At 45.5% G+C, this 26035-nt stretch overlaps 1 protein-coding gene across 3 annotated transcripts; it reads right to left on the bottom strand.

Moving 5' to 3' along the window:
• Nucleotides 1-7402: 7402 nt before the first annotated feature.
• On the bottom strand, nt 7403-24300 carry LOC130454065 (carcinoembryonic antigen-related cell adhesion molecule 3-like). Of its 3 annotated transcripts, XM_056797003.1 has the most exons (7): nt 23972-24290; nt 20512-20871; nt 16519-16630; nt 14041-14108; nt 11719-11780; nt 9249-9302; nt 7403-8556 (listed from the first exon to the last, which is right to left on the bottom strand). In XM_056797003.1, the coding sequence occupies exons 1-7, from the start codon at nt 24033-24035 to the stop codon at nt 8464-8466; spliced, it is 813 nt and encodes a 270-aa protein (XP_056652981.1). In that variant the 5' UTR covers nt 24036-24290; the 3' UTR covers nt 7403-8463. The 3 variants fall into 3 exon arrangements, with proteins under 3 accessions (XP_056652981.1, XP_056652983.1, XP_056652982.1); XM_056797005.1 differs by lacking the exon at nt 20512-20871 and having other exon boundaries at nt 23972-24300; XM_056797004.1 differs by lacking the exon at nt 11719-11780 and having other exon boundaries at nt 23972-24288.
• Nucleotides 24301-26035: the final 1735 nt, after the last annotated feature.

Raw genomic sequence — 26035 nt, 5'->3', positions numbered from 1 at the left:
AGAGAAGCAGATATATATGATATTTATTGTGGAAATAAAATAGACAAGACTTTGATTCTATATTGGATATGGATGGATGTGTAAGGGTAAGGGAAGATCACTTTCAGTCTACAAATCTGGGTGATTCAAAGGTTTGAAGTGGTATAGAGTGTAGAGAACTAAATTTGAGGGAAGAAAGCCTGACTTCAAATTCAGCCTTGGACCCTTCCTAACCGTGTGACCCTGGGCAAGTCACTTAACCCCTCTCAGCCTCAATTTTCCCTTCTGTAAAATGGGAGTTGTAATAACATCTACCTCCCAGGTTTGGGGGAGGATCCAATGTGATAATAACTATTGATGTACTCAATAAATGATAGCTTCCAATCAATCAGTAAACATTTATTAAGCTACTATGGGCCAGGCATTGTGTGAAGTGTTGGGGATCCAAATAGAGGCAAAAGACAGTCCCTGCACTCAAGGGGGTCACAATCTAATTGGGGAGAGAACATGTAAATATATATACACATAGATATATTAAGAGGAAGCCATATACTGGATAAATAGGAGACAGTCCACAGAGGAAAGGCATTAGAATTAAGAGGGGTTGGGGGAGCCTTCCTTATGCTCTGGCCCCAACAGAAAGAGAGAAGGTAGGAGCAGGGGTGGGTTTAGGGAAAAGAGAATGGGTTATGTTTAGGATGTGTTGAGTCTGAGATGTCTACAGAATATCTGCTTTGGAATATTCAATAAACAAGTTGTTTTTGTTTTAAATCCTTACCATCTGTCTTAGTATGAGTTCTAAGAAGAGCTGCAAAGGCTAGGCAATCAGAACTAAGTGACTTGTCCAAGGTCACAGAGTTAGGAAGTATTTGAGTTCAAATTTGAACCCAGGTCCTCTTGACTCCGGGTCTGGTGCTCTATCCACTGTGATACCTAGCCTGACCTCAATAATTAGTTTGTGCTGCAGCTCAGGAGAAAGGCTAGAGCTGGATAGAGAACTTTGGATAGGAATGATAATTTAGCTGCATAATGAAACAGGGCACTCAGTGCCAAGGAAACTCTTCCCCCACTAAACCTAGACCTCTTCCCCAGTTGCTTCTTTCTGTCAAGGAGGCCACCATCTTCCCAGGCTCCCACATGACAGTCTCCTCCCTTTTTCTGGTTCCCTGTAGCCAACCACCTGCCCAGCTCCTCTGATAACTGCTCTCACCCAATGCAATCTGAATGTTTTATGTTTAGAGTATTTGTGCATGCTCACCAGTGTATCCTTGGCATCTCATGTAAGGTCAATGGGGAAGGAAGGAAATCAATCAATCGACAAGAGCTTATTAAACCTATAATATGCACTAGGAACTTGCTCATTCTGGGCTATAAAGGTCATGAATGAACTAAAAAGCTGACCCATATCTGACACCTGTATTGTACACTGAGGACCTTTGTGGAGGGACTCAGCGGTCCACTTGTTAGGCAACTCTGGATATGAGTCATTCTTTTTTTAAAAAACTTGCCTTCTATCTTAAAAATCAATACTATGTATTGGTTCCATGGCAGAAAAGCTAGTAAATGGGGATTTAAGTGACTTGACCAGGGTTACTCAGCTAGGAAGTATCTGAGGCTAGATTTGAATCCAGGACCTCCTGTCTCTAGACCTGACTCTCTCAATCCACTGAGCAACCTAGCTACCCCTGGAAGGGAAGTGTTGAGGAGGGAGAGAGGGAGAGAGAGAGAGAGAGAGAGAGAGAGAGAGAGAGAGAGAGAGAGAGAGAGAGAGAGAGAGAGAGAGAGAGAGAGAGAGAGAGAGAGAGATGTGAGATGAAGTGGTAGGAACTGGAGCTGCTGGGGCTGGGGGTAACAATAAGTTCATTATTGTACATGTCAAATACACAACTGGAGATGAGTCTAGAGGTTAGGAGAGAAATTAGGACCAGGTACATAAATGTGAACATCATTTGTACAGGGATAATAGATTCATGAGAACAGATGAGATTTCCAAGTGAAATAGTATAGAGGGAGAAAAGAAGAGAGCCCAGGATACCTACATTTATTGGGCACTGCCATGACTTGGATGATGACACAGTAAAGGAGACTGAGATAATAGTGGTGTGATAGGTAGGGGGAAAACCAGGAGAACATGATATAGAAACCTAGAGAGAAAAGAGACAGAAGGAGAGACTATTTAACAATGTTAAAATCTACAGAGAAGTCTTAAAGGTTGAGGGTTGAATAAAAGTTATTAGATTTTGTAAGATTAAAATTAATATCCAATAACTCCAAGCATTATATTTTATAAGATTTATTAATAATCACTTGAAGTAGAGGAAATAGATAAAGCCTGAATAAAAACATTTACCAGATGGAGATAGCAGGAGAAGAGAGACAGAGAGGGCAGGGTTACAGAATCCTTATCTCCAAAACACAAAGACCTAATATAAGGACAAAAATGGGATTCTGGGAAACGAAGTTCTGGTATACAAAATTCTAATTACAAAATTTGTCATTAAGAGATCATTGTTGGGGACAGCTAGGTGGCTCAGTGGATTGAGAGCCAGGCCCAGAGATGAGAGGTCCTGGGTTCAAATCTAACCTCAGACCCTGGGCAAGTCACTTAACCCCCATTGGCTAGCCCTTGCTGCTCTTCTGACTCGGAACCAATACTTAGCAGTAATTCTAAGACAGAAGGTAAGAGTTATGTGTAAATGGAGTTTTGTGCCCCAAGACTATGTTCCCCAGAATTCTTTTTCTCTTCCAAAAATTCCTTCTTCTTTTGGTCCCCATGTGTGAACCCTGCCCTCTCACTCTCTCTCCCTTGGTGCTGGGATCCTCCTTCTTACTAAGGCTATCACTATACTTTACTTCCAGTTATTATTAATAAATCTTATAAAATTATAATACTTGAAGTAGTTGGATATTACTTTTTAATCTTACAGTTGTTTTTTTGTTGGGAAAGGCTTCTTAGAGAATATGGGTCAGTCTTTCCCTGAAACTTGAAATAAACAAGGAAATCTAGGAGACAAAGATGGCACCTAGTTGTGAGTCTGAGTGACTGGGAGGATGCTGGTGCTCTCAACAGTAATAGGGAGCAGTTAGGAAAAGGGAGCAATTTGGGGGGAAAGATCATGAGTTCAATTGTGGGTATGATGCCAAGCTAGCTATTGACCCAATAATAGTTAGGAGAATGAAGTTAGTAAGAGCTTGAGTCTGTATCAGATGGAAGAACTCCTCAACCTCCTCAAGATACCTGGAAACCCAGAGATGGAGATGCAACTTGCCTATTTCTGGGAGAACAGGACTGGAGCAACTATATCTTATAATAAAAGGTTATTATAGAAATTCTATGCCTTCTATATGTCAACTCTGTCTTATTAAAAAAGGTTCGGAGAGGAGATATGCTACCCAGGGCCAGAATAGAACAAGGATTCAAATCCAGGTCTCCTGACTCCAAATCCAGTGTTCCTCACTGTAGGAGTTAAATTAATATTCAAAACTTCAAGTATTGTTTGTATAAAGTTTATTACCGGACAAAACAGAACCATGTGACTAAGTTTTTTCAAGCTGCTCAAAAGCCTGCTCCACCAAAGCCGAGACAGGAAGGATCGCAAGGCTGATGATGATCCTCAAGGCAACTGCTCCCCCTGCAGGCGAAGGGGCGAAGGGCTTCTCTGGCCCCCCAGGGACGAGGACGTTCCTGCCTTCTACCGCTGATGTAAGGAGAGGTCAGCGCTTGACAGCCCCCTCCACAGGCAGCCCTGGGCGGCACCTGCCCTTTCGGTAAAAGCTGGTGTTCCGGGGCTGTTCCAGGAGGGGCTTCAGCTGCTGGAAGCTCTGGATTTCGGGCTCTCCCAAGAGCAACCCAACAGCCCAAACGTCGAACAACTCGGCCCTTGTATTCCATCCGCTAACCACGCTCCGCTCTGCGCTGTGGGAAGGGAAAGGGCGGGGGGAAGGCGATGAGAAGCTCCTGGGTAACCGGGACGTGAATCGCTCGGATAAAGCTGGGAATTTACATTCCGTCCACTGAAAACCTCCACCCGGCACTGAGAAGGCTTGTCGCTCCGGGCGGAGGGCGCCACCTCGTGGCTCATTCAGAGATTGCACCCTGAACAGCGTCAGTCCCTCCCACACCTGTTTTCCTGATCCTTTAAGACCTTGGGTCCCCCTCCCTTCCCATTCGCCTTCCCCTTCTTCTCCCCTCCCCTCCCCCTACTTCTCCCCTTTCTCCTCCCTTTCCTGGCTAACTTCCTAGAAAGTCACTTTCACTCTACACCCTCGACTTCTACATCCCCCCTCCAGTCTTGGCCCCTTCTGAAGACATCATTCTACAAGAACACCCATGATATATTTTCACTCCTTATCTTCCATCTTAGAATCAATACTGTGTGTTGGTTCTAAGGCAGAAGCATGAAAAGGGCTGGGCAATGGGGTTAAGTGACTTGCCCAGGGTCACACAGCCAGGAAGTATCTGAGGTCAGATTTGAACCCAGAACTCCTGGTCTCTAGGCCTGGCTCTCAATCCACTGATAGTTGAGTGTCCCTAACACTGATGCTCTCTTAAATCTGACAGCATATTTCTCTGCCCTTGTCTTCCCTAGCTTTCCTGAAGCCCATCCATCACTCCCTATTCCCACTTTGCCTCTGTCCTGTTCTCTCCTGCTTCTCCAACCTTTATGAATGCTCTTCCCTGGTCTCCATCATGCATCACAGTCTTCCTGGAGGCTCCTGAGTGAGTGTGTCTGTCCTCCAGGGCTCTCCTCCGACCCCTCCTCTTCTCTCTCTTTTATAGCCTTTGCTGAACTCACCAGCATCCTCCACATTGACTCTCATCAGGCCAGAGACTCCTCGTTTCAGCATCCGGGGCCTCATTAGCAGCACCTCCACCAGGATGCCCTCTTTCACACTGAATCTTTGTCTCCCATCTGCTCCTGAAGGTACCACGGTCCTCCCAGTCATCCAGGCTCAAACCCACAAGATGCCCCTTAACTTTCCAGCCCATTCATGTGCCTAAATTGGGTCAGCTGTTTCCCAGTCAAGGGGTATCTAATTTGTTCCCAATTCTTTGCTACCACAAAAAGGGCTATTAGAAATATATTGGGGACAGCTGGGTGGCTCAGGGAATTGAGAACCAAGCCTAGAGTCCTGGATTCAAATGTGGCCTCAGATACTTCCCAGCTATGTGACCCTGGGCAAGTCACTTAACCCCTATTGCCTGGCCTTTACCAATCTTCTACCTCACAGGATTGACTCTAAGATGGAAGGGAGGGGTTTAAAATATATTGGGGGCAGCTGGGTGGCTCATGGGATTGAGAGCCAGGTCTAGAGATGGGAGGTCTTGGGTTCAAATATGACCTCAGATACTTCCCAGCTGTGTGATCCTGGGCAAGTCACTTAACCCCCATTGCCTAGCCCTTACTGCTCTTCTGCCTCACAGTATTGACTCTAAGATAGAACGGAAGGGTTTAAAATATATTGGGGGCAGCTGGGTGGCTCATGGGATTGAGAGCCAGGTCTAGAGATGGGAGGTCCTAGGTTCAAATCACTTCACCCTATTTGTCTCAGTTTCCTCATCTGTCAAATGAGCTGGAGGAAGGAGATGATCAACCACTCCAGGATCTTGGCCAAGAAAACCCCAAATGGGGTCACGAAGAGTCGGACAAGACTGAAAACTTAGACTTAATAACAACAAAAATGTCAAATGATGATACAGAAGTTGCAGCATATACTCAAATGCTTCTACAATGTACAGAATTCATGTATAAAGATTTTCAAGTGGGAACTTTGGACTTACCGGCATTGTCATAAGTTTTTCCAGTAAGTTGATTCTTGCAAACCGCATGTTAATTTATTATATGATGTAATATGTGTTATCAAATGAGATTACTATTATATATCGAGAGAAATACCTGATGGAATGGGAGAGTATCAAAGGATGCTTTACTGAAACATTAAACTGTAGAATAAATGCATCTGTATTTTAAAAATATTAAATAGACCCAACAAGCAAGAAAACATTTCTTTGTACTTCTGTTTCATTAACTAATGATAATATTTATTTGGTATTAAAAAGGGGAACAAAACTCAAAAAGAAGAAAAAGTTATCTCATTTATACCCAGTATTTTCAGCCCCAGAGGGGGAAAACAACTAAATGGATTTTTTTTTTAAACTTGGAGATAGTGGGGCAGCTGGGTGACTCAGTGGATTGAGAGCAAGGCCCAGGTCCTGGATTCAAATCTGACCTCAGACACTTCTCAGCTGTGTGACCCTGGGCAAGTCACTTAACCCCCATTGCCTAGTCCTTACTGGTCTTCTGCCTTAGAACTAATACATAATATTGATTCTAAGACAAAAGAGAAGTGCTTAAAAAAGAGTTGAAGATAGGGACAGCTCAGTGACAGTGGATAAAGATGGAGGCCTAGAGATGGAAGGTTCTGGGTTCAAATATGACTTCAGATGTGTGATCTTGGGCAAGTCACTTACCACCAGTTGCCTAACCCGTATTGTTTTTTTGCCTTAGAACTGATACTTAGTGTTGATTCTAATATGGAAGGTAGGGATATTTTTTTTTAAACCCTTACCTTCCGTCTTGGAGTCAATACTGTGTATTGGCTCCAAGGCAGAAGAGTGGTAAGGGCTAGGCAATGGGGGTCAAGTGACTTGCCCAGGGTCACACAGCTGGGAAGTGGCTGAAACCAGATTTGAACCTAGGACCTCCCGTCTCTAGAACTGGTTCTCAATCCACTGTGCTACCCAGCTGCCCCCCCGTAGGGATATTTTTATAGATGGAGATATGTAGTAAAAAAGTTGTAGATGTATTTTCAAATGAATTTAAATGATCCTAAAGTAATATTAGAATAAAAAGTTTGTTCCTAGTGAAAATAATTTTCGTATTTGTACGAAGAAGTTTTCCATTTAAATCTGGTCATGACATTACAACAAAGTAGGATTGGGAAAGGAATTCTGGGATTGGCAAGGGCAGAAGATAAGAAATGAGATGACAGAAATAAGTTGATGAGTTGGGTACTAGATTAGAGAAATGGCTCAAGGGTCATAGTTCTAAAACTCCAGGAGACCAACCAGGATGCCTCTTCTCATGCAAAGCTTACTTGTCAATGTTAACTTCACCACATTCCACTAAAGAACTGAGAAAGTCCATTCTTCAGCCCTACTAGCTAACAGGAACATTCAGTTCCACAATTATAAACTACTTGTTGCACTTGTTAAAATGTCTCCATTTTACCTGAATCATTCCCCCTGGGTTTACCAGTGGTATGCAAAAAATGTTTGATTTCTTTCTAAAAATGCAGTGTACAAATTGTAAGCATCTGGAACCAATCCACAGTATTGATTCTAAGACAGAAGGTCAGGGTTTAAAAAAAATCATAGGCATCATTAAAGTAAGGCAAGTAAAAAAAAGATCTTTGCAAAGGATTCGGAAATTAACAAGATGAAATTTAATAGGTAGAAATGTAAAGTCCTGTCCTTGGGCTTAAAAAGAAAATAAACAAGACAAATAACAGGTAGGAGAGCATTATATTAACAGCAAGTCATATGAAAAAAGACTTAAGAGGGTTCAGGCAGCCAATATGAAACCACCAGAGTGAGTTTTTTCAGGCACAAGAAGAAGATCTGACATAACAATCTTTGCCCCCATTGGATCCTGACCTCACCCCTCCTCATCTCTTCCTCTCGGAATCCCAAGTTCCTTTTCAGGCTCTGCTCAGGGGGTATTTCCTGATTCACTTCCCCCTTCCTTTCCCCCCTCCCCCAACCTCAGTTAGCCTGGATTTTCTCCCTCCCCCACCCCCATTACCTTGTATTTACTGTATTTTATTTTTGCTTATATATGTATATTTTATGTGCCTCCCACTCACTCAAGAAAAGGTAAGTTTCCTAAGGGCAGGGACTCTTCTGCTTTTTTTTTTCTCTTTAGCTCCAATACCCAAGTACCTATCATGCATCTGTCACATAGTAGGTACTTTAATGATTATTGAATGAAATAAAATTAATGTCATCCTTGCCTGAATGAATAAACAATAAGGTGCCTAGAAAAAGAGAGATAAGCATCTACACAGATCACATCATATTTGGAACCTAGATTCTAGAATGCCAGAGCTGGCAGGGACCTCAGAATCCAGACTATCAGGGCTGGGGAGGGAGTAGGCAGCCCTTTGAATCTAGAACATTATAGAACCTAGAACATCACAGTTCCCATGGAGCTTTCACATTCTCTTTTCTGGGGTAGTCCTGCCATGCCATATCTCCCCTTCTCTGATGCCCTAATTCTACAAAGTCCCTGTTGCCCCTGGACAATGACCTCTAAATCTGAAGCCCAAGGCTGTGGCAGGATCCCCCTGCCACAGTGGGAGCAGGTGCCCCTTGGGGATCAGGTTGAGGCTCTCCCAAGGTTTCCTGAGTGATTGCTCTGGTCTGCCACAGGGTGAGAGCTTGCTGTCTCCTTGGAACGTCCCTGGAAAAACAGGACAGACTCATCATCTCCGGGGGTTCCCTTCTCTCTCAGAGGCCTGGACTGTTGGCCAGATCATGACTTCATCATAAACATCCATTTTGTTGATGTCCAATGCCTATGAAGGAAGGAGAGGTAGCTGAGGCTGGTAGCGGAAAGATCCAGGCTGGAGCCTCTGTTGTGTTGATTACTCCTTTTGTAACTATGGACAAATCAGTAAACTCTCTCCAGCTCAGTTTCCTCTAGTACCTTCTGCCCCTCTGGTTAGAAGGCAGAACAGTGAGCTCCTCCCCAAACTTCCATAGAAGGAGGCAGCCCAGGCCAGCCATCTGTTTATTTCCCATTCAACTGTACTCCTTGAATCCTCTCCCCTTCATCATGACTCTCTCCCCCAATCCAGTGTGTTGTCTTCCCTCATTAGATTTTAAGCTCCCTGAGGTCAGACTTTTTATTTTTCATATGTGTATCCCAGCTGGCACAGTGCCAGGCATAGAGTAGATGCCTTAAAATCTGAGCAGAAATCTTTGAAAAAGAGCAGCTGGATGGCTCACTAGACAGTCATGCCTGGGGATGTGAAGGCCCTGGGTTCAAATCTGCCCTTAGATACTTCCTAGCTGGATGACCCTGATCAAGTCACTTAACTCCAATTGCTTAGCCCTTACCATTCTTTTCCCTTGGAACTGATGTTTAGTGTTGATTCTAAAACAGAAAGTAAGGATGTTTGGATTTTTAAAAAAATGTTTGTTGACTGACAAAGTAAAAAGCTAGGGTTGAACTATAAGATCCTTGACTTTCTCACACCCATGGTACCTGGTCGGGGATCTCCAATATCCCTCGAGAGGAGATGGATGACAAGCCTTCTCCCTGTGAAAAAAAAAGAAGAGATGTGGGTAGTTCTGCCCTCCCTCCATCCCTTTATCTCACCAAGGCTTCAGGAATGGAGAAGGAAAAGTTAGCACCAAGGAGCACCAATGTGACAGTGGACAGACAGTGTGGCATGGTGGAAGGAGCACTGGCTCTTTAGTCAGAGAATCTGAGTTCAAATCTCACCTCTGTTGTTGCCTGTGTAGTATTAGGCAAGTCACTCAATCTCTCTGGGCCTTAGTTTCCTGAGATGTAAAATGCCAGAGACAAACTAGAATTTGGGGATTGCTTGACTCTTTTGGTGTCGTGGATGCCTTTGAATCTATTGAAATCTGCAGCCCTCTTTCCAGAATTGTACTTTTAAATTTATAAAAGAAGATATATGAGCTTGCAAAGGAAATCAGTGATATCAAAATACAGTTCTCCAAGAAGAAGTTTATGGATCCCAGGTTAAGAACCCTTGGGATGAATTCTGAACTCTGGATTCAATGTAAGGGCTAGCGAAAGCAAGATGGCGGCTCCCTCCTTGTAGAGGGTGGCGGAGGAGGCTGGTGGGATTCGACTTTCCTATAACTCTGGGCGCTGTTCAAAGGACTCCGCTTAAGCTCAACTTTTCACTTAGTACAGTGCCTGGCGCTTAGTAGGTGCTATATAAAAGCCTATTCCCTTTCCCCTGGCCTCCTGAAATGACTTTCTATCAGAATATGCCTTCATGTTAGTGGAGAGACAACATTAATATATGCATAAATACACGCCCAAACACATACATATAATATTTTATACATGTACAGTGATTCACCCTCATAGAAGCATATATAAAATATACGTAGAGATATATGTACGTGTTGTGTGCTTTTAAATGTATACATGTTGTATATGCATATATTTGTTGTCATTCAGTCATTTCAGTTGGGTCTGACTCTTCAGGACTTCATTTGGGGTTTTCTTGGCAGAAACGCTGGAGTGGTTTGCCATTTCAGTCTCCAGCTCATTTTACAGATGGGGAAACTGAGGCAAACCAGGTGAGGTGACTTACCCCAGGTCATACAGCTCATAAGTATCTGAGGCTAGATATGAAGTCAGGTTTTCCTGACTCCGGTCCTTCTAACTGCTCTGACACAATATATTTACCCCCTCTAAATGGGTTCATATAGTCATTCTCCCTAAATTAGCATATCGGATAGGGTGCTGGGCATAGAGTCAGGAAGATCATCATCTAGCCCCAAACACTTGCTAGTTGTGTCACTCTGGGCAAGTCACTTAACCTAGTTTGCCTCAGTTTCTTCATCTGTCAAAAGAGCCTCCAGTATCTCTGCCAAGAAAACCCACAAAGAGTTGGACACGACTGAAACTACTCAACAACAGTAACAAATAATTGCATATGCATAGATTTATGTTTAGGCCATTAGAATGTAAGTTCTTCGAAGGAGGGAACTGTTTTGATTTTGTCCTTGTATTCCCAGCCCCTAGCACAGTGTCTGAAAGAGAGGAGTCACTTAAATGTTTATTGATTGGTTGCCTGGCTCTGGAAGAAGCAGTGGGCATTATTGAACCCCACCCCAAGCTATGGCTATGAGTGAAGATACTGTATACAGTTCGTAGGTCTGTCTGGTTGCTTGTACAAAAGAGTTTTCATGTGCTTGGGACTCTGTGACATACAGATGCTCCATGGGTGAGGAGGGTGATTTCCTAGTGGGGGACAGGAGAGAGGGGTAGAGCTATTCTGTTTGGATAAATCATCACCAATTTATCTGAGGGAAAAGTAAGGAGGGGCAGTTGGAAAATACCTCTGACTTTCCTACTTGTTGCCCATGAGACCTTGGGCAAGTCACTTAAACATTTTTGGACCATTTCTCAATGGTAAAATGAGGTGATTGTATAAGATGACTTCCAGCTCCCTCCCACACCTGACATTCACTATTCTAAGGTCTGTTTCAGCTCTGAAAACCTCTGTTCCAGGGTTCTTCCTACCTCCTTTATTCTCTCTTTAAGATCCCTCTTAGCTCTGTTCTTTCCTATTTTAAAGCCAGTTCCAACAATGCTATGCTCCGAGCACCCTCCCAGCTCAACATTCTAGCAGCAATGGTGAACCTTTTAGAACCCAGATACCCTAACTACAAACCTCACACTGCATGTACAGGGGAGGGAGGAAGTACTCCCATTGGACCGCAGGGCAGAGGGGCGGGTCATGTGAGAAATGCCCTCAGACAAACGTGGAGAGAGGGAAGGGATCAGTCCCTCTGGCACACGTGCCATAGGTTTGCCAACATGATTTAGAGTCTTTGGATCTTTTTTCAATAAGGACATTTTGCTCTAAGAGGCCTAAGTTGGAGAAGCTATGCCAGAGAGGAAGGGAGAGGAAGAATTGAGCCCAGCCAGGGACCTGGGGCTATGAATGGGGAAGGGGTATTCTCACCTGGGCTGTTAGGGTCATGCCTCGATGCCACTGATGATTTTCATACACGATATCTTCTCCACCTGGAGGGAGAGAAATCCAGACAGGAAGTCCTCTCTGAACCTCAAGGACCAGAACTATCTCTGTCTCTCTCTCTCCAAGGTGAAATGTAAATTGCTAAAGGGGGAGAAGACCCCAGGGAGCAAGACCACTGGGCACATGTCCTCGGTTCTAGGCTAGTAGAGAAGGGAGGAAACATATCTGAGATATGACAGTAGTCACAGAGACTGGCAACTGTGTCTCTTTATCAACAATGGCAATGAGTCTGAGAGGAAGGCTGATATGGTGGTACAGAACTGGTCTCAGGGTCAGGAATACTAGGTTTGAGTCTTGCTTTAGAGGCATCCTGGCTGTGTGACCTTGTGCAAGTCATTGTATGATTTAGCCTCTTGAACCCTTGCACATATCCCGATTGTGGAATATGTAGTCCAAGGTTCCAGAGTCTAATTCATACATCATCTAACATCTGAGAAATCCAACAACTCTCTAAGCTCCTCAATTGTCGAGCAGCCTGTGTTGGCAGAGGGACTTTCCCTTGCTTAGGCCATTGATGAAATCATAAATCCACATTTAAAAAAGGATGATAATAATTCAATTCCCGTACCATTTTAAGGTTACAGAATATCTCATAGACATAGTTTTTGCTTCTCTGAAGTAGCAAGAAGGAGGACTGATAACTCAAGGACAAGATCACAGAGTCCCAGAACTGGGAGGAGGAACACCCTAGATATCAGAATCAACATCCGCAAAAGATTTTGTCGGCTCAAGCATGGTGCTGAAGCAAGTAAAGCAAAAAGTCATAGGGATAAATGAGAAGTCTTGCACTTAGGTACAATCTATTTTTCAAGAGAAAAATGGAGAGGGACAGCTAGGTGGCTCAGTGGGTAGAGAGCCAGGCCTGAATGTGGGAGGTCCTGAGTTCAAATGTGGCCTTAAACGCTTCCTCTCTGTGTGACCCTGGGCAAGTCACTTAACTCCCATTGCCTAGCCCTTACCTCTCTTCTGCCTTAGAACCTATACTTAGCATCAATTCAAAAACAGAACCTAAGAGCTGAAAAACTATAGAAGGATAGTGAGTTGTCTAAAAAAGATAGAGAGGCTTCAAGTCATCAAGGTATTATGGTCGTCAACAAATATGAATGGTATCTTGGGTTTCGTTAGGAGAGGCAGATCTTCCAGGAATAAGGGGGGAAAGAACTCCATTCTATGTACTCTGATCCAGTCACATCATGCGCTTCTGTGTGTTCCTCTTCACTATTAGACTGGAAGCTCCTTGAGGTCAGGGACTTCCTTTTCCATATTTTTATGTCCAGCCCTTAGCACAGTGCCTGGCCCATAGTAGGGGCTTAATGTGTGTTTATTGGCTGACTCCCTGACTCTGTTCCATTCTAGCTACTCTAGTTTAGGAAGGACATGAGACGTTCCAGTGGATGACAAAGAGTCGAGAGTCCATGGCATGTGAGGATTGGTTGAAGGAAATGGAGATGCTTAAACTAAAAGCGAAGACTAGGGGTGGATGCATGAGGGTAGCTCCAGGGCTGTCATACGGGAAAGGGATTAGACCTGACGGCTTTGATCCCCAAGGAAGATGCCCAGCAGCAGATTGAGGCAAGAGGTCAAGCAACAACTTCCTACTGCTGAGAGTCATCCACAGTGGAATGGGCGACCGGGGGCCATGCGAGGTACCCCTGGCTTGGAGGTCTTCTCGTCAAGGCTGGAGGACCATTTGTCAGGGCATGCTAGAGTTCCTTTCTCGTATGGGCCAGACTAAATGACCACTGAGGCCCTTTCCGCCTCGATTATTCAGTGATAAGTCACATTTTCACTGATGCATCTTGGATAAAGAGGGAAGCCAGGAAGACTCAACTCCGTTACGTGTTGGATGAACCCCTCTTGCAGTGAACTTATCCTGGGGGTACATGGAAGAGAATCCACAGGAAGCTGTAGGAAACACCCCCATCCATGAGGACTTGGAATAGCTGCATTAAGCCAGCCGTAAATACCTTCACTGGGGGAGTATTCTCCAATGGCCCATGAATTCGCCCCCAGGTGAGTTCAAGGAAGACAGGACGTGTATGAGCATCTCCATCTTATGGCCAATGAAACCAAGGCTCAGAGAGCTTTGTGACTTGTCCAGAGCCTCACAGTGAACATTAGAGCTGGGACTCCGTATTAGAGTCCTGACTCTAATGAGAGTGTTCCTCCCACTAAGCCACACTGCTTACTCTTAGTTGAGGAAGGGGCAGCCCCGACAGACCTTTCCTTCCCAATCTCAAAACTCACCATGATTCTGATTTATAGGATGATTCCTTCGTCTTCTGACAGAATCTCTTCTTATGGTCCGCGCAGACCTGAGGATGCAGAAGGAAGTAGAGGATTGACGCCAGTATGGGAAAAACCCAACTCTTCAATCCCCCCCTGCACTTCCCTCCCCAGGCCAGTGGGTCACTTAGAGATCTTATCAGTGCCAACGATGGCTTGGCAATGGGCCAGGCCAAAGCTGGGAGAGGCAGCTCTCCTGGGGGGAGTGTGTGACTGAGAAAGCCAGTGGGCATCAGAGCAGTGGGCAGTAGGAGGAATTTCGAATGGGGGTAGAATTCTAGGGAGTCTGGGAGCAGGGATTGCCAAAAGAAGAGTGGCCAACGGGGAATGTCCTGGATGGACTACTGCAGGGAGGAGGAGGAGGCCCGAGAGGATTCATTTGAGAGGGGACTGACAATTGCCAGCATGGAAACCAGGTGGGCATCCACAACTAAGGCACTGGGATTGTTGGGTAAGAAGCCGTCATTAGCAGATATGAAGAAGGAGCCAAGACAGAAAAGGCACCACAGCAGGAATACAGAGGAAGCAGGCCATTCTTCACTTTATTTCTCTCAAGAATGTTTCTCTAGTGGAAGTGATGAACATGGAAATAGGTGTTGCGTGATAACACATGTGCAACCTGGATCATGTTTTCTGCATGGGATGGGAGGGAGGAGAGAATGCGTGTTGTAAAATGTCAGAAAATGGATATTAAAATCCTATCAATGTGTAATCTGGGGTGGGGGAAGAAGTAAAAAATAAAGAAATGAACAACAGAAAATTATTAATGAGGAGGTTTCGGAGAAACCTGAGAAGACCTGCATGAACTGATACAGACTAAAGTAAGTAACGCCAGGAGACCCATTTATACAATAACAATATTGTGAAGACAAACAACTTTGCAAGATGTTGCAGCTCTCCTGGATGACGGGAACAACCATGATTCTCGTGGGCCCATAATGCAAGCTACTTCTTGCCTGCTGACAGACTCAAGGAGGCATGTGTGCTTGCCTATGCTCGTTTGTTACAAAGACTTTTTTTCATTGTGGAATAAAGGGAGGAGATAGTGTTGCAAAACAACAACAACAACGACCACGACAAGGAAGAGGGTCATGGAAACATTTTGTTGTTACACAGAAGAGAACAGAAGAAAGTTCAGAAAGAAACAGAGGCAAGGAGGATAGCTTTGAAAGTAACAAGTGGACTTTCTTCACTAGATACTTTTTAAAGAGATCTGTGATTCCCAAGGAAGAGATATGAGAAGATATCCTACTAGCCATTCCTCTGAGAGATATAAGAAGATATCTTTCTAGCCATTCCTCTGCAGAGATTGGGGGGCAAGGGATGGGGTGTCCAATGGAATATAATGGAGGATACCCTTGTCGATTATTTTTCATTTTCTTCAGTATTGATCAGTTTGACTAATTGCTTTTCTCTTTCTCTTTTAAAAAACCCCTGGGGGCAGCTAGGTAGCTCAGTGGATGGAGAGATGGGAGGTCCCAGGTTCAAATCTGACCAGCTGTATGACCCTGGCCAAGTCACTTGACCCCCATTGCCCAGTCCTTACCACTCTTCTGCCTTGGAGCCAATACACAGTATTGACTCCAAGGTGGAAGGTGAAGGTTTAAAAAAAGAATAAAAACCAGCTTGGGGGGGGAGGGGAGGCTGGCATTTAGGGCCAAGACTCCAGTCCTCAGGAGAAGCAGAGTGGAGGGAGGATAGGCCAAGGACCAGGTTCTAGGTTCTAAGGTCAAAACTACAACTGAGGGGCAAAATGGCCGAAATTGGATGTAGAGTCAGGAAGATCTCCCTTACAGACTAAAGAGAGCTGTCCCATTGGGGAGCCTATGGGGAATGGGGGGAGCCAAGGAAAAGGGCTGGGGTTCAGGGCGGGATGGGCGAGAGCCAGGTGAGGCATCGAGCTCCCAGCAAATGGGTGCCAGGGCAGGACACTTCCTAGCTGTGTGACCCTGGGCAAATCACTTAACCCCCATTGCCTAGCCCTTACCTCTCTTCTGCCTTGGATCAATGCATAGCATTGATTCTAAGACAAAAGGTAAGAGAAAGAAAGAAAGAAAGAAAGAAAGAAAGAAAGAAAGAAAGAAAGAAAGAAAGAAAGAAAGAAAGAAAGAAAGAAAGAAAGAAAGAAAGAAAGAAAGAAAGAAAGAAAGAAAGAAAGAAAGAAAGAAAGAAAGAAAGAAAGAAAGAAAGAAAGAAAGAAAGAAAGAAAGAAAGAAAGAAAGAAAGAAAGAAAGGAAGGAAGGAAGGAAGGAAGGAAGGAAGGAAGGAAGGAAGGAAGGAAGGAAGGAAGGAAGGAAGGAAGGAAAGAAGGTGACTTGGGGCAACAAACAAGATGGAGCTTGTCCTTCACCCTTGGCTGTCCAGTTGGGAGCCCCCGGAGCCTTTGCCACCAGGGGTCTTGCATTGCCCACGTTACTCCATTTTCTGGGGAGTCCTTACCCTCGAGTCCGCTTAAAGAGGAAGTAGCCCAGGACGCCCAGGACGACCCCACCAGCCAGCGCTCCCAGGACAATACTGGCAACCAGCCCAATGTGGGAGAGCATGGGAGAATCTGCCAAGAGAAGAGAGGGGCAGCCTGAGACTGGAGCTCCAAGACCAGAGACCCTGACGCAAGAACTCATGGCGCCCAACCCCTGAGGCCCAAAGAGAGGAAGGGACCCACCCAAGGTCTCACATCAAGTCCAATCAAGCGGAGACTCGAACCCAGGTGTCTGGAGAAGGCTTTGTTCTCAGTCTTGTGGGGATCGAAGGCTGAGGCCTTGACCCAGAGGAACTCATGGGAAGGGGAGGAAAGGCAAGGCTGCAGATAACTAGGTGCAAGGCCCTCGATAAGAGCTGTGGGCGAGCCCCTGGGAGTATCAGTTCAGAGCAGAGAGAGTTCCCAGTGAGAAAGTGCCAGGAGTGAGGCTCCCAGAGGCTGAAGGTCTTCAGATGGGCTTTGAATGGCAGGCAAAGGAGCCCTGCCAGGGGGCTTCAGTGGTGCTTCCCGGAGAACGTGGCATCTGGCTTGGCCCTTGAAGAGCCCAGGAGGTCAGGGAAAGAGAGAAGTGCGTGAAAGGGGGCTGAGGAGGGCCTGAGCCCTTTTCTGTCCAGTAAGAGTGGCTGAAAGACAGGGCGTAAGAAGAGGTTTAGTGGACACAGGAGGGAACTTAGAATCAGGAAGACCTGGGTTCAAATCCCACCGGAGACACTTTTACTAGTAAATTTTTTGCTGAGTAAATGCTTCTTGACTGACTACTAACTGGGTAACCTTAGCAAGTCAGCCAAACCTCTCTGTGCCTCATTTCCCCCATCAGGAAAATGGAGCTATTGGGCTCCAAGGTCTTGGAGGCCCTTTTCAGCTCTAAATCTCTAATCCCATGACTTCTGCCCCAAGACGGGGTTAGAGGGTAGGGGGAATGCCACATCAAGGAGGCAGCAGGAAGGAAGCAGAGAAGGGAGGTCCGAGATGAAGGGAAAACCTGTGGTGGAATACAGGCTACATCCATCGGGCCAGGAGAGGAGCAGCAGACGTGGGGAAACTGAGGGGAAAAACAGTGCCTACACAAAGATTACAGCCCTGGGGACAATCCCCATCTGCCCCACACTCGTAAAATCTGTGGATCAAAATAACAGGCTGAAGGTGGCCAGAGGTCTCTAAGCAGAGTCTGGAGGGAGAGAAATCTAGGACGCTCCTTCTCTCCAGTTTACTCCAGTTTGAGGGAGTTGTCTGGACAACTCTGAATGGAAGTGACTTGCCCAAGGTCACACAGTCAGGGTGTTTCAGAGGTAGGAGTCAAAGTCCAATTCTGTATGGACCTGGCTTCCTTTCTTGGACAGATACTCTTGCCTTCCTTTACCCTCCATTTCCCATCTTGAAATTTTGGGTTAAACGACCCTAGGTCAGACATTCTTTATCCTGAGGTCCCAATCCATAGTCTAAGTCTGGCTTTCGATGCATCGAAAGCTGTCCTAACTTGAATGTTTTCCAAGCTTCTTTTCATCTCTGACATTAAAAAAAAATCTCAACCCTTACCTTCAATCAATTTCCTTCAATCAGTTACCTTACCTATCAATCCTGAGACAGAAGAGCAGCAAGGGCTAGGCAATCAGGGCTAAGTGACTTGTCCAAGATCACACAGCTAGGAAGGATCTGGAGTCAGATTTGAACCCAGGTCCTCCCGACTCCAAGCCTGGCTCTCTATCTGCTATGCCAAGATAGTGACCCCCATCTCTCACGTTCTATACTCTAAGGTCCCTCCAAGACAGCACTTTGTCCTAAGAACTGCGGGAGGATACCAGGGAAGAGAGGGGAGAAGGACTTGCCTGCAGGGTGCTTTCAATCTGATGGAGGCAGTCATCCTCCAGAGAGGAGGAGACGTCCTGTCTTCTACTCCTCCTTCACCTCTGCCACTCTCAGTGACCTCATTTCCTCTCCTAGGATTGTCTTCATCCTCTACCCTAAGGAAATGGCATCCCTCCACTCATCAGATGTTAGTGCCTGAGACAAAGCCCCAACTACCTGTACACCCCCCCCAGGTGGTATAGTGGATAGAGTGATGAGCTTATAGGCCAAAGACCTGAGTTCAAATCCTGTCTCAGACTTGGAGTTAACTGTGTGACCCTGAACAAATCATTTTGCCTCAGTTTCCTCATCTATAAAAATGGGGATAATAGTACCTTCATTCCTTCCCTACTTTCCAAATGCAACAATATTTGTAAAGTACTCCATAAATGCTGGTTAGTATTATTATCTACGAGGCTATGATTCTCCCGCCTCTGTCATTCTTTGTTTTTTTTGTTTTAAATTAACCCTTACCTTTCATCTTAGAATACTTTGTATTGGTTCCAAGGCAGAAGAGTGGTAAGGGCTAGGCAATGGGGGTCAAGTGACTTGCCCAGGGTCACACAGCTGGGAAGTGTCTGAGGCCAGATTTGAATCCAGGACCTCCTACCTCTGGGCCTGGCTCTCCATCCACTGAGTGACCTATCTGCCCCCTTCATTCTGTTTTTGTTTTGATGGTCTACATCTCTGAGCAGGAGCCTTAGAGTCCTGAACGTAGGAATTAGAAAGTCTTGCTTCAGAGCCACATCTTCACCTTTGTGCCTCAGTTGCTTCATCTCCAAAATTAAAGGGTTGGATCTGGTGGCCCCTCTAAATCTATGATTCAATGATTCTCAAAGTTCCTGGTCTTGCCCACATCCCATTAGGAGTCTTGGGACAGGTATGGCCCCGGGTCTGGTTGAGGCCAACGGAAAACTGAGAAACTGCAGGGTGACAAGCCCCAAGGCCCACTCCCATCCCAGCTTCCCCGAGAGCATGCCTCCACTGGGCCTTCCTGCTCTAGCTGCCCCGATGCCTTCTGCCTGCATTTGCCTTCTATTGGCCTGTCGCCATGAAGACAAGAGATACTCCTCTTCTAAAATCGGAAATGGAGGAGGCAAATCTCCAACTTCGCACCCTTCGACGTCCTGGGCTCATTGGCATCCCTTCCTGCTGCAGCTGGGAAGGAGGTCCTCTAAGGCACCCCTGCCGAGTGCCCGAGACACAGTAGATGCTTAACAAATGTTGTTGTTGTTTTTAAACTGAGGAACAAAGAGGACCAAGAAAGAGAACCCCTCCATCTTTTCTTTCTTTCTTTTTAAACCCTTATCTTCCATCTTGGAAGCAATACTATGTTTTGGTTCCAAGGCAGAAGAGTGGGAAGGGCTGGGCAATGGGGTGAAGTGACTTGCCCAGGGTCACACAGCTGGGAAGTGTCTGAGGCTGAATTTGAACCCAGATACTTTTTTTTTTAAATAAACCCTTACCTTCCATCTTGGAATCAATACTATGTTTTGGTTCCAAGGCAGAAGAGTGGGAAGGGCTGGGCAATGGGGGTGAAGTGACTTGCCCAGGGTCACACAGCTGGGAAGTGTCTGAGGCTGAATTTGAACCCAGATACTTTTTTAAAAAAATAAACCCTTACCTTCCATCTTGGAATCAATACTATGTTTTGGTTCCAAGGCAGAAGAGTGGTAAGGGCTAGGCAAGGGGGGTGAAGTGACTTGCCCAGGGTCACACAACTGGGAAGTGTCTGATGCTAGATTTGAACCCAGGACCTCCTACCTCTGGGCCTGGCTCTCAATCCCCTGAGCCACCCAGCTGCACTCCCCTCCATCTTTTCTTAACTCTTGGTCCCATCTTCGGCTGAATCAACCAAGCAATTCATAAACCCTTACTAGGGCCACCAAAGCTGCCAATGAAAACAGCCCTTCCTTCCCTTCAAGGAGTTGCCATTTGATCAGAATCAGCACCCCCAGGAGTTTAGCTTCTCAGTAACCCACAAGGCACCTCTCCGGGGCTCCTATTCGGCAATCCACCTCCTCCCGCAAGCCCCTCCCCCCACAACGGGAGAGGTCTCCGTCTCCAGAAGGAGGGGAAATGCTCCCAAAATGAGCCTTCGTTCTTACCATGGATTTGCAAATGTCCCTGCCCTGACACTGGCTTTGAGTCTTCCGTGGTGACCTGCACGATGTAAGCACCATTATCATTGGAAGTAACATTAATAATAAATAAGGAACCATTCGGGAAAATGCTCTCCCGGCCAGTGTGGTTGAGTCCTTGAGTCTGCTCTCCCGACCGCACTGCGTAGCTGACGATCTTGTTGGACTCCTTGGGCATCTGCCGGAACCAGGAGTAATTCTGAGGCTCCTTCGGGATCCCATGGACAGACAAGGTGATGTTGCTCCCGACCGTCCCGTGGGAAGGAATTGACACTATGCTCAGCTGGGCCAAAGAAGCTAGCTGAAGAGAAGAGCTGAGGATTGTGACTGGGAAGGAAGAGAGAAGGACACGCTCAGCACCATGGGTCCCTCCTAAGCGTGTGCTTGCCCCGTGCCATTCATTCATTCATTCATCCTCTGAAGGGACCAGGGAGAAAGAGATAGTTCGAACTGTACTATTTACATACAGGCCACTAGGTGGTACAGTGGACAGAACACTGAGTCTGCAATCAGGAAGATCTGAGTTCAAATTGGACCTCAGCCATTTTCTAGCTGTTTGGTCCTGGGGAAGTCACTTTACCCTGTTTGCCAATTAAAACACTTTAAAAATTACACGACTGTCATCTTAGATAATCTGGCGTCTATTAAAATGGATACTTGGGATGGACAATTGGGGGCAGAATCATGCCCTGCCCCAGCCCTGAGAAGGGTAAGACCCATCACCTGTCCTAGGGGCATCTCTTCAGGAGCAAACCCTGGGCTACAGCTTTCTCCTAGAATCCACTGTGCTGGGAACTTGTAGTCAGAAGCTGTGGGTTCTAATCCCAGATCTACTACTTACCTGCTGATTTGGAGAGAGCCTAGGCTGGGGACCTGGTCCTAATTAAGAAGGAATTGGGAAGACCAGGGTTCGAATGCTGCCTCTGACATTTACCTTGGGCAAGTCATGGAGACAAGCACTTGGGACTCTGGACAATTGGCTAGCCATGGATCAGAGGCACATTGGCTTTGGATTCAGAGGGTAAGGGAAGAAGCCTAGTCCACTGACTTGTCCTGAAGCCCAAGCACCTCTCCCTTCTCAGTCTCACTGGGTCTTTGGGCTGGTCCTTCCTTCCCCCTCCTGCCCTGCCCCTTGGCCAGAGATAAAATAAAGGAACCCAGGGTTGCACTGAGCATTGGGGCTGGTGAGGTCATTCATCTGTCCTTATACAGCAGAGGAGACCTTGGCCCAGAAGTGTAGTCATTTGTCCAAGTAACTGAGGGAGATCTCTGGTTCCTCCGACAGGCTCTGGAGATCCTCCCTCCTTTCCCCTGGTATCCCCTCTCCTCCTCCCCTGCCCCCATCCTCCCCTTGAACCCCCAGATCTGAGATCTTCCTCTTCCCCAAACTTCCATCTTCTCCTGCCTGTGCCCTGACCCCCTTGGACATCTCTGAGGCATCCTGCTGGGTGGGACAGCCTGGGGATCTCGCTTCAGAGGACCAGAAAGTGATGGAGAGGGAAGGTGGGAGAGAGTGGGGAGCCCCATAGCGTAAAGCCCCTCCTCCGCCCTGGGACCCTGAGCCCCAAGGAAGCCCTGGAGTGGCCCTGGGCTCCTTATTAATGTGAAATCAAGAGAAATCAATATGAACACAGAACTGGTATCTCAATAATCCCAGATTCCTAGATATCGAAATCTAAAGAATAACACACACAATAGGAATAAGGCTCGGTCTCATTTTGTAGTCTTATTTACCTATGAACAATAAGTAAAAACAAACAACCCATATTTATGATTAATCAAGCTATAGAATTAATATTAATTAGTAATCAACATATCATTAATATTAATTCGTAATAACAAATATATAGAATTTCACTAGAATTCCCCACTTACAAATACTGAAATAAAGATAATCATACATAAATAGGAATAAGCTCATTTCCTGTTACTTTGCCTATGGATAAGCCCCACGCTTCTAAAATCCAACGTTCAATCATCTCATATTCGTCAATATTATCTAAATAGAAATTCATATATGAAACAGCAATGATGTCTTTTTAGTCATGCCAGAGAAACAGGAAGAGGCCCACAGTAATAAATATACCTAAATAGAAATAATCCCATTTGGGATTGTCCTTCTATGGAATCTGGGCCAATCGTGCCTCTATTTCCCCACCTGTAAAATGAGTAGTCAATACTTTGAGGCCTCTTTTAGACCGTAAGAACCCAGATATCCGGAGCCACGATGGGGATCCTTGATGGGTCTTCTGTTGCCCCCTTCCCTTCTCTTCTCCTTGCTCCCACAAATCAAGAAGACCCGAGTTCACTAGGTCCTCCTGGAGCCTAGAACGCCACCTCCCACAGAGCCTGGAGCCCTCAGTCGACCCCTTCAAAAGCCAAGGGCTGCTTTCCCCCATCCGACCCGTTTGGTCCTCGTGAAGGGGACCCTCCGATTTAGAGGTGACTAGACCCTGGCTTCACTGGTGCAGGGCACTCCCTGTGCTGCCACTGGCAAGGCCATTCTGGACCATCTTAGGGGGTTGACCCAGGCGCCAAGAGGATCACACAAGGAAGCCCTGGAACCCTGTCCTCCTGCCTCTGAGGCTCGTCCCCTCTCGTCTATGCACACGTATTGCCCATTACTGGCACATTTTCGCCATATCCGGGAGAGAGAAGAGGAATGAGGCAATTTGGAAATTCCCAAACTCCAAAAAGCAAATGGTAATTTTTTTTACATTAATAGAGGAAAAAACAAAATATTTTTAAAAATTAAATGAACTTTTATTAAATTAAATTAAAATTAAAATAGCTGGCTTCTTTCCTAGATGGGGAAACTGAGGCCAGAGGAGGACTATATCACAGAGCTAATAAATAGCAGGGTTGGAACTCAAATCCAGATTGTTCTTCAGCCCTGATGGATGGGCCTCCAGCTCCTGCCCTGGGAGCCTGGGATTCTTTCATCAGAATCTACCCCGGACTACCACAATGTTTCCAACCAGCTTTGTACTCTCTCTCCTACCCCCGGCTTCTGACACTAGATCTGGGCAGTGTAACTCAGCCAAAACAACCATCCTGGAAAGGGAAGTCCATCAATTATTGCAGGCCTCCCTTCTCCATCCCTGCGATTTCCATGAACAAAACTCCTTCCTATCTGTGGGTGCTTTTCTCTTACTAAAAAGAAAGCTTCTGGAAGGCAGGCAAAGCCATGGGGTTTTGTATTTGTATACTTTATAACATAGAATGTCTATTTATTTTATTACATATATTATCTATCTATAATATAATATATAATAAATGCTATTTCTATCATTCCTTTCTTCCTTAATTGACTCATCCAAAATCCTAAAGATCCCCACTTCTCATTTTACAAATAAGAAAACTGAGGCTCAGGGAAGGGAAGAGCACTCTCCCCTACCTCCGGTCCTGGCCCACGGCTCTGTCTCACCTGTGAATAGGAGTCCCTTCCAACAGCCAGGCCAGCCCTGGGGAAGGTCCCAGAGCATCTCCATGGGTCCACCGTGTTCTTCCCAAGCTGAGATCTCTCTCCTACCGTGGCCACAGAGCAGATGGTCCTCCTCCTCTGCCTCTAGAGGCCCCGTCCTGCCTCTGGCTCACTCCCCCACTTGTCAGATCACATGAGCTCTTTTTTTTCTTTTAACTACAGCATGAGACTCACATTCTCAGACCTTTCTCTTTTTTTTCTCCAATGTCTTTGATTTAATTGGATTCCCCCCAATTATATGTACGAATAATTTTTAACATTTTGGGGGGGGGGGGGCTGAGCCCCAAACTCTTTCCCTCTCTCTCTCCTCCCCACTTGCTACAACAGTAAGCAATCTGATATAGATTTTACATTTGCAATTATGTAAAACAATTTTTCCACATTAGTCCTTTTATGGGGAAAAAGAAACCAAAGTCCTCAAATTCCTGCAGTGAGAACCTGGGATTGCTTCTTCCTATTTTAACCCATTCTGTTTAATTGAGCCCACCATGATGCTCCCAAACCCAAACAAGAAAAAAAAAAATAAAGGTAGCAGCTGGGTAGCTCAGTGGATTGAGAGCCAGGCCCAGAGGTGGGATGGCCTGAGTTCAAATTTGACCTCAGACACTTCCTAGCTGTGTGACCCTGGACAAGTCACTTGACCCCCATTGCCTGGCCCTTACCACTCTTCTGCCTTGGAACCAACACACAGTATTGACTCCAAGATGGAAGGTAAGGGTTTTTAATAAAAATAAAAATAAAGACAGAAAGGGAAGGTTGGTAGACTTTGGTCTTGGTTCAGACTCCATCAGTTCTTTACCTGGAGTCAGATGGCACATTCCATCATGAGCTTTCTGGGGTTATCTTGGATCAGTGTATTGCTGAAAATAGCGAAGTCATTCGGGGTCATTGACCAAGCAATATTGCTGTTACTATGCACAGTGCTCTCTTGGTTCTTCTCACTTCACTCTGCATCAGTTTGTGGAAATATTTCCAGGGTTGTTTATTTTAAACCCTCACCTTCCATCTTGGAATGAATACTGTGTAGTGGTTCCAAGGCAGAAGAGTGGTAAGGGCTAGGCAATGGGGGTCAAGTGACTGGCCCAGGGTCACACAGCTAGGGAGTGTCTGAGGCCAAATTTGAACCCAGGACCTCCCATCTCTAGGCCTGGCTCTCAATCCACTGAGCTACCCAGCTGCCTCCTCTTTCCAGGGTTTTTAAGATCATCTTGCTCTTTGGTTTCTTATGGTACAATAGTATTCCATTATAATCATAAATCAGGATTTACTCATTCTTTAATTAATGGGTGTCTCCTTGCTTTAGGATTCTTTGCCACCACAAAAAGAACTGCTAAAAATATTTTTATAGAGGGCAACTGCATGGCTCAGGGTACAGAATGCCTGGAGTTGAGAGGGCCTGGGTACAAATCCAACCTCAGATATTTCCTAGCTGTGTGACCCTGGGCAAGTCACTTAACCCCCATTGCCTAGTCCTTACCACTCTTCTGCCTTGGAACTAATACACAGTATTGATTCTAAGACAGAAGGTAAGGGTTTTTAATAAATAAATATATAATGCTCTCCAGAATGGCTAAATCAGGTCACAACTCCACCAACAATGCATTAGTGTCTCAGTTTTCCCATGTGACTTCCAGTATTTATCATTTTCCTTTTTGGACATGATAGTCAATCTGATAAGTGTAAAGAGGCAGGCCAGCGTTGTTTTCATTTGCTTTCATCTAATTATCTAATTTAGAGCATTTTCCACATAACTATAGATCATTTTGATTATATCTGAGAACTGCCTGTTTATATCCTTTAATCATTTATCAATTGGGAAATGACTTGTATTATTGTACATTTGACTCACTTTTCTACTAGACCTTTAGTAGAGACACTTGTAAATGTTTTCACTTTTATGATTGCTGTGTATTATTACCCTCTATCCAATTTCTCCCCATTTATCCTACTCTCTCTCTCTCTCTCCTTTCACCCTGTCCATCCTCAAAACTATTTTGCTTCTGATCA

The sequence above is a fragment of the Monodelphis domestica genome, chromosome 4 (assembly GCF_027887165.1).
Source record: "Monodelphis domestica isolate mMonDom1 chromosome 4, mMonDom1.pri, whole genome shotgun sequence".
NCBI classification, from domain to species: Eukaryota; Metazoa; Chordata; class Mammalia; order Didelphimorphia; family Didelphidae; genus Monodelphis; species Monodelphis domestica.
The sequence above is the reverse complement of the archived record's forward strand: the minus strand, read 5'-3'. Positions and strand labels throughout refer to the sequence as shown.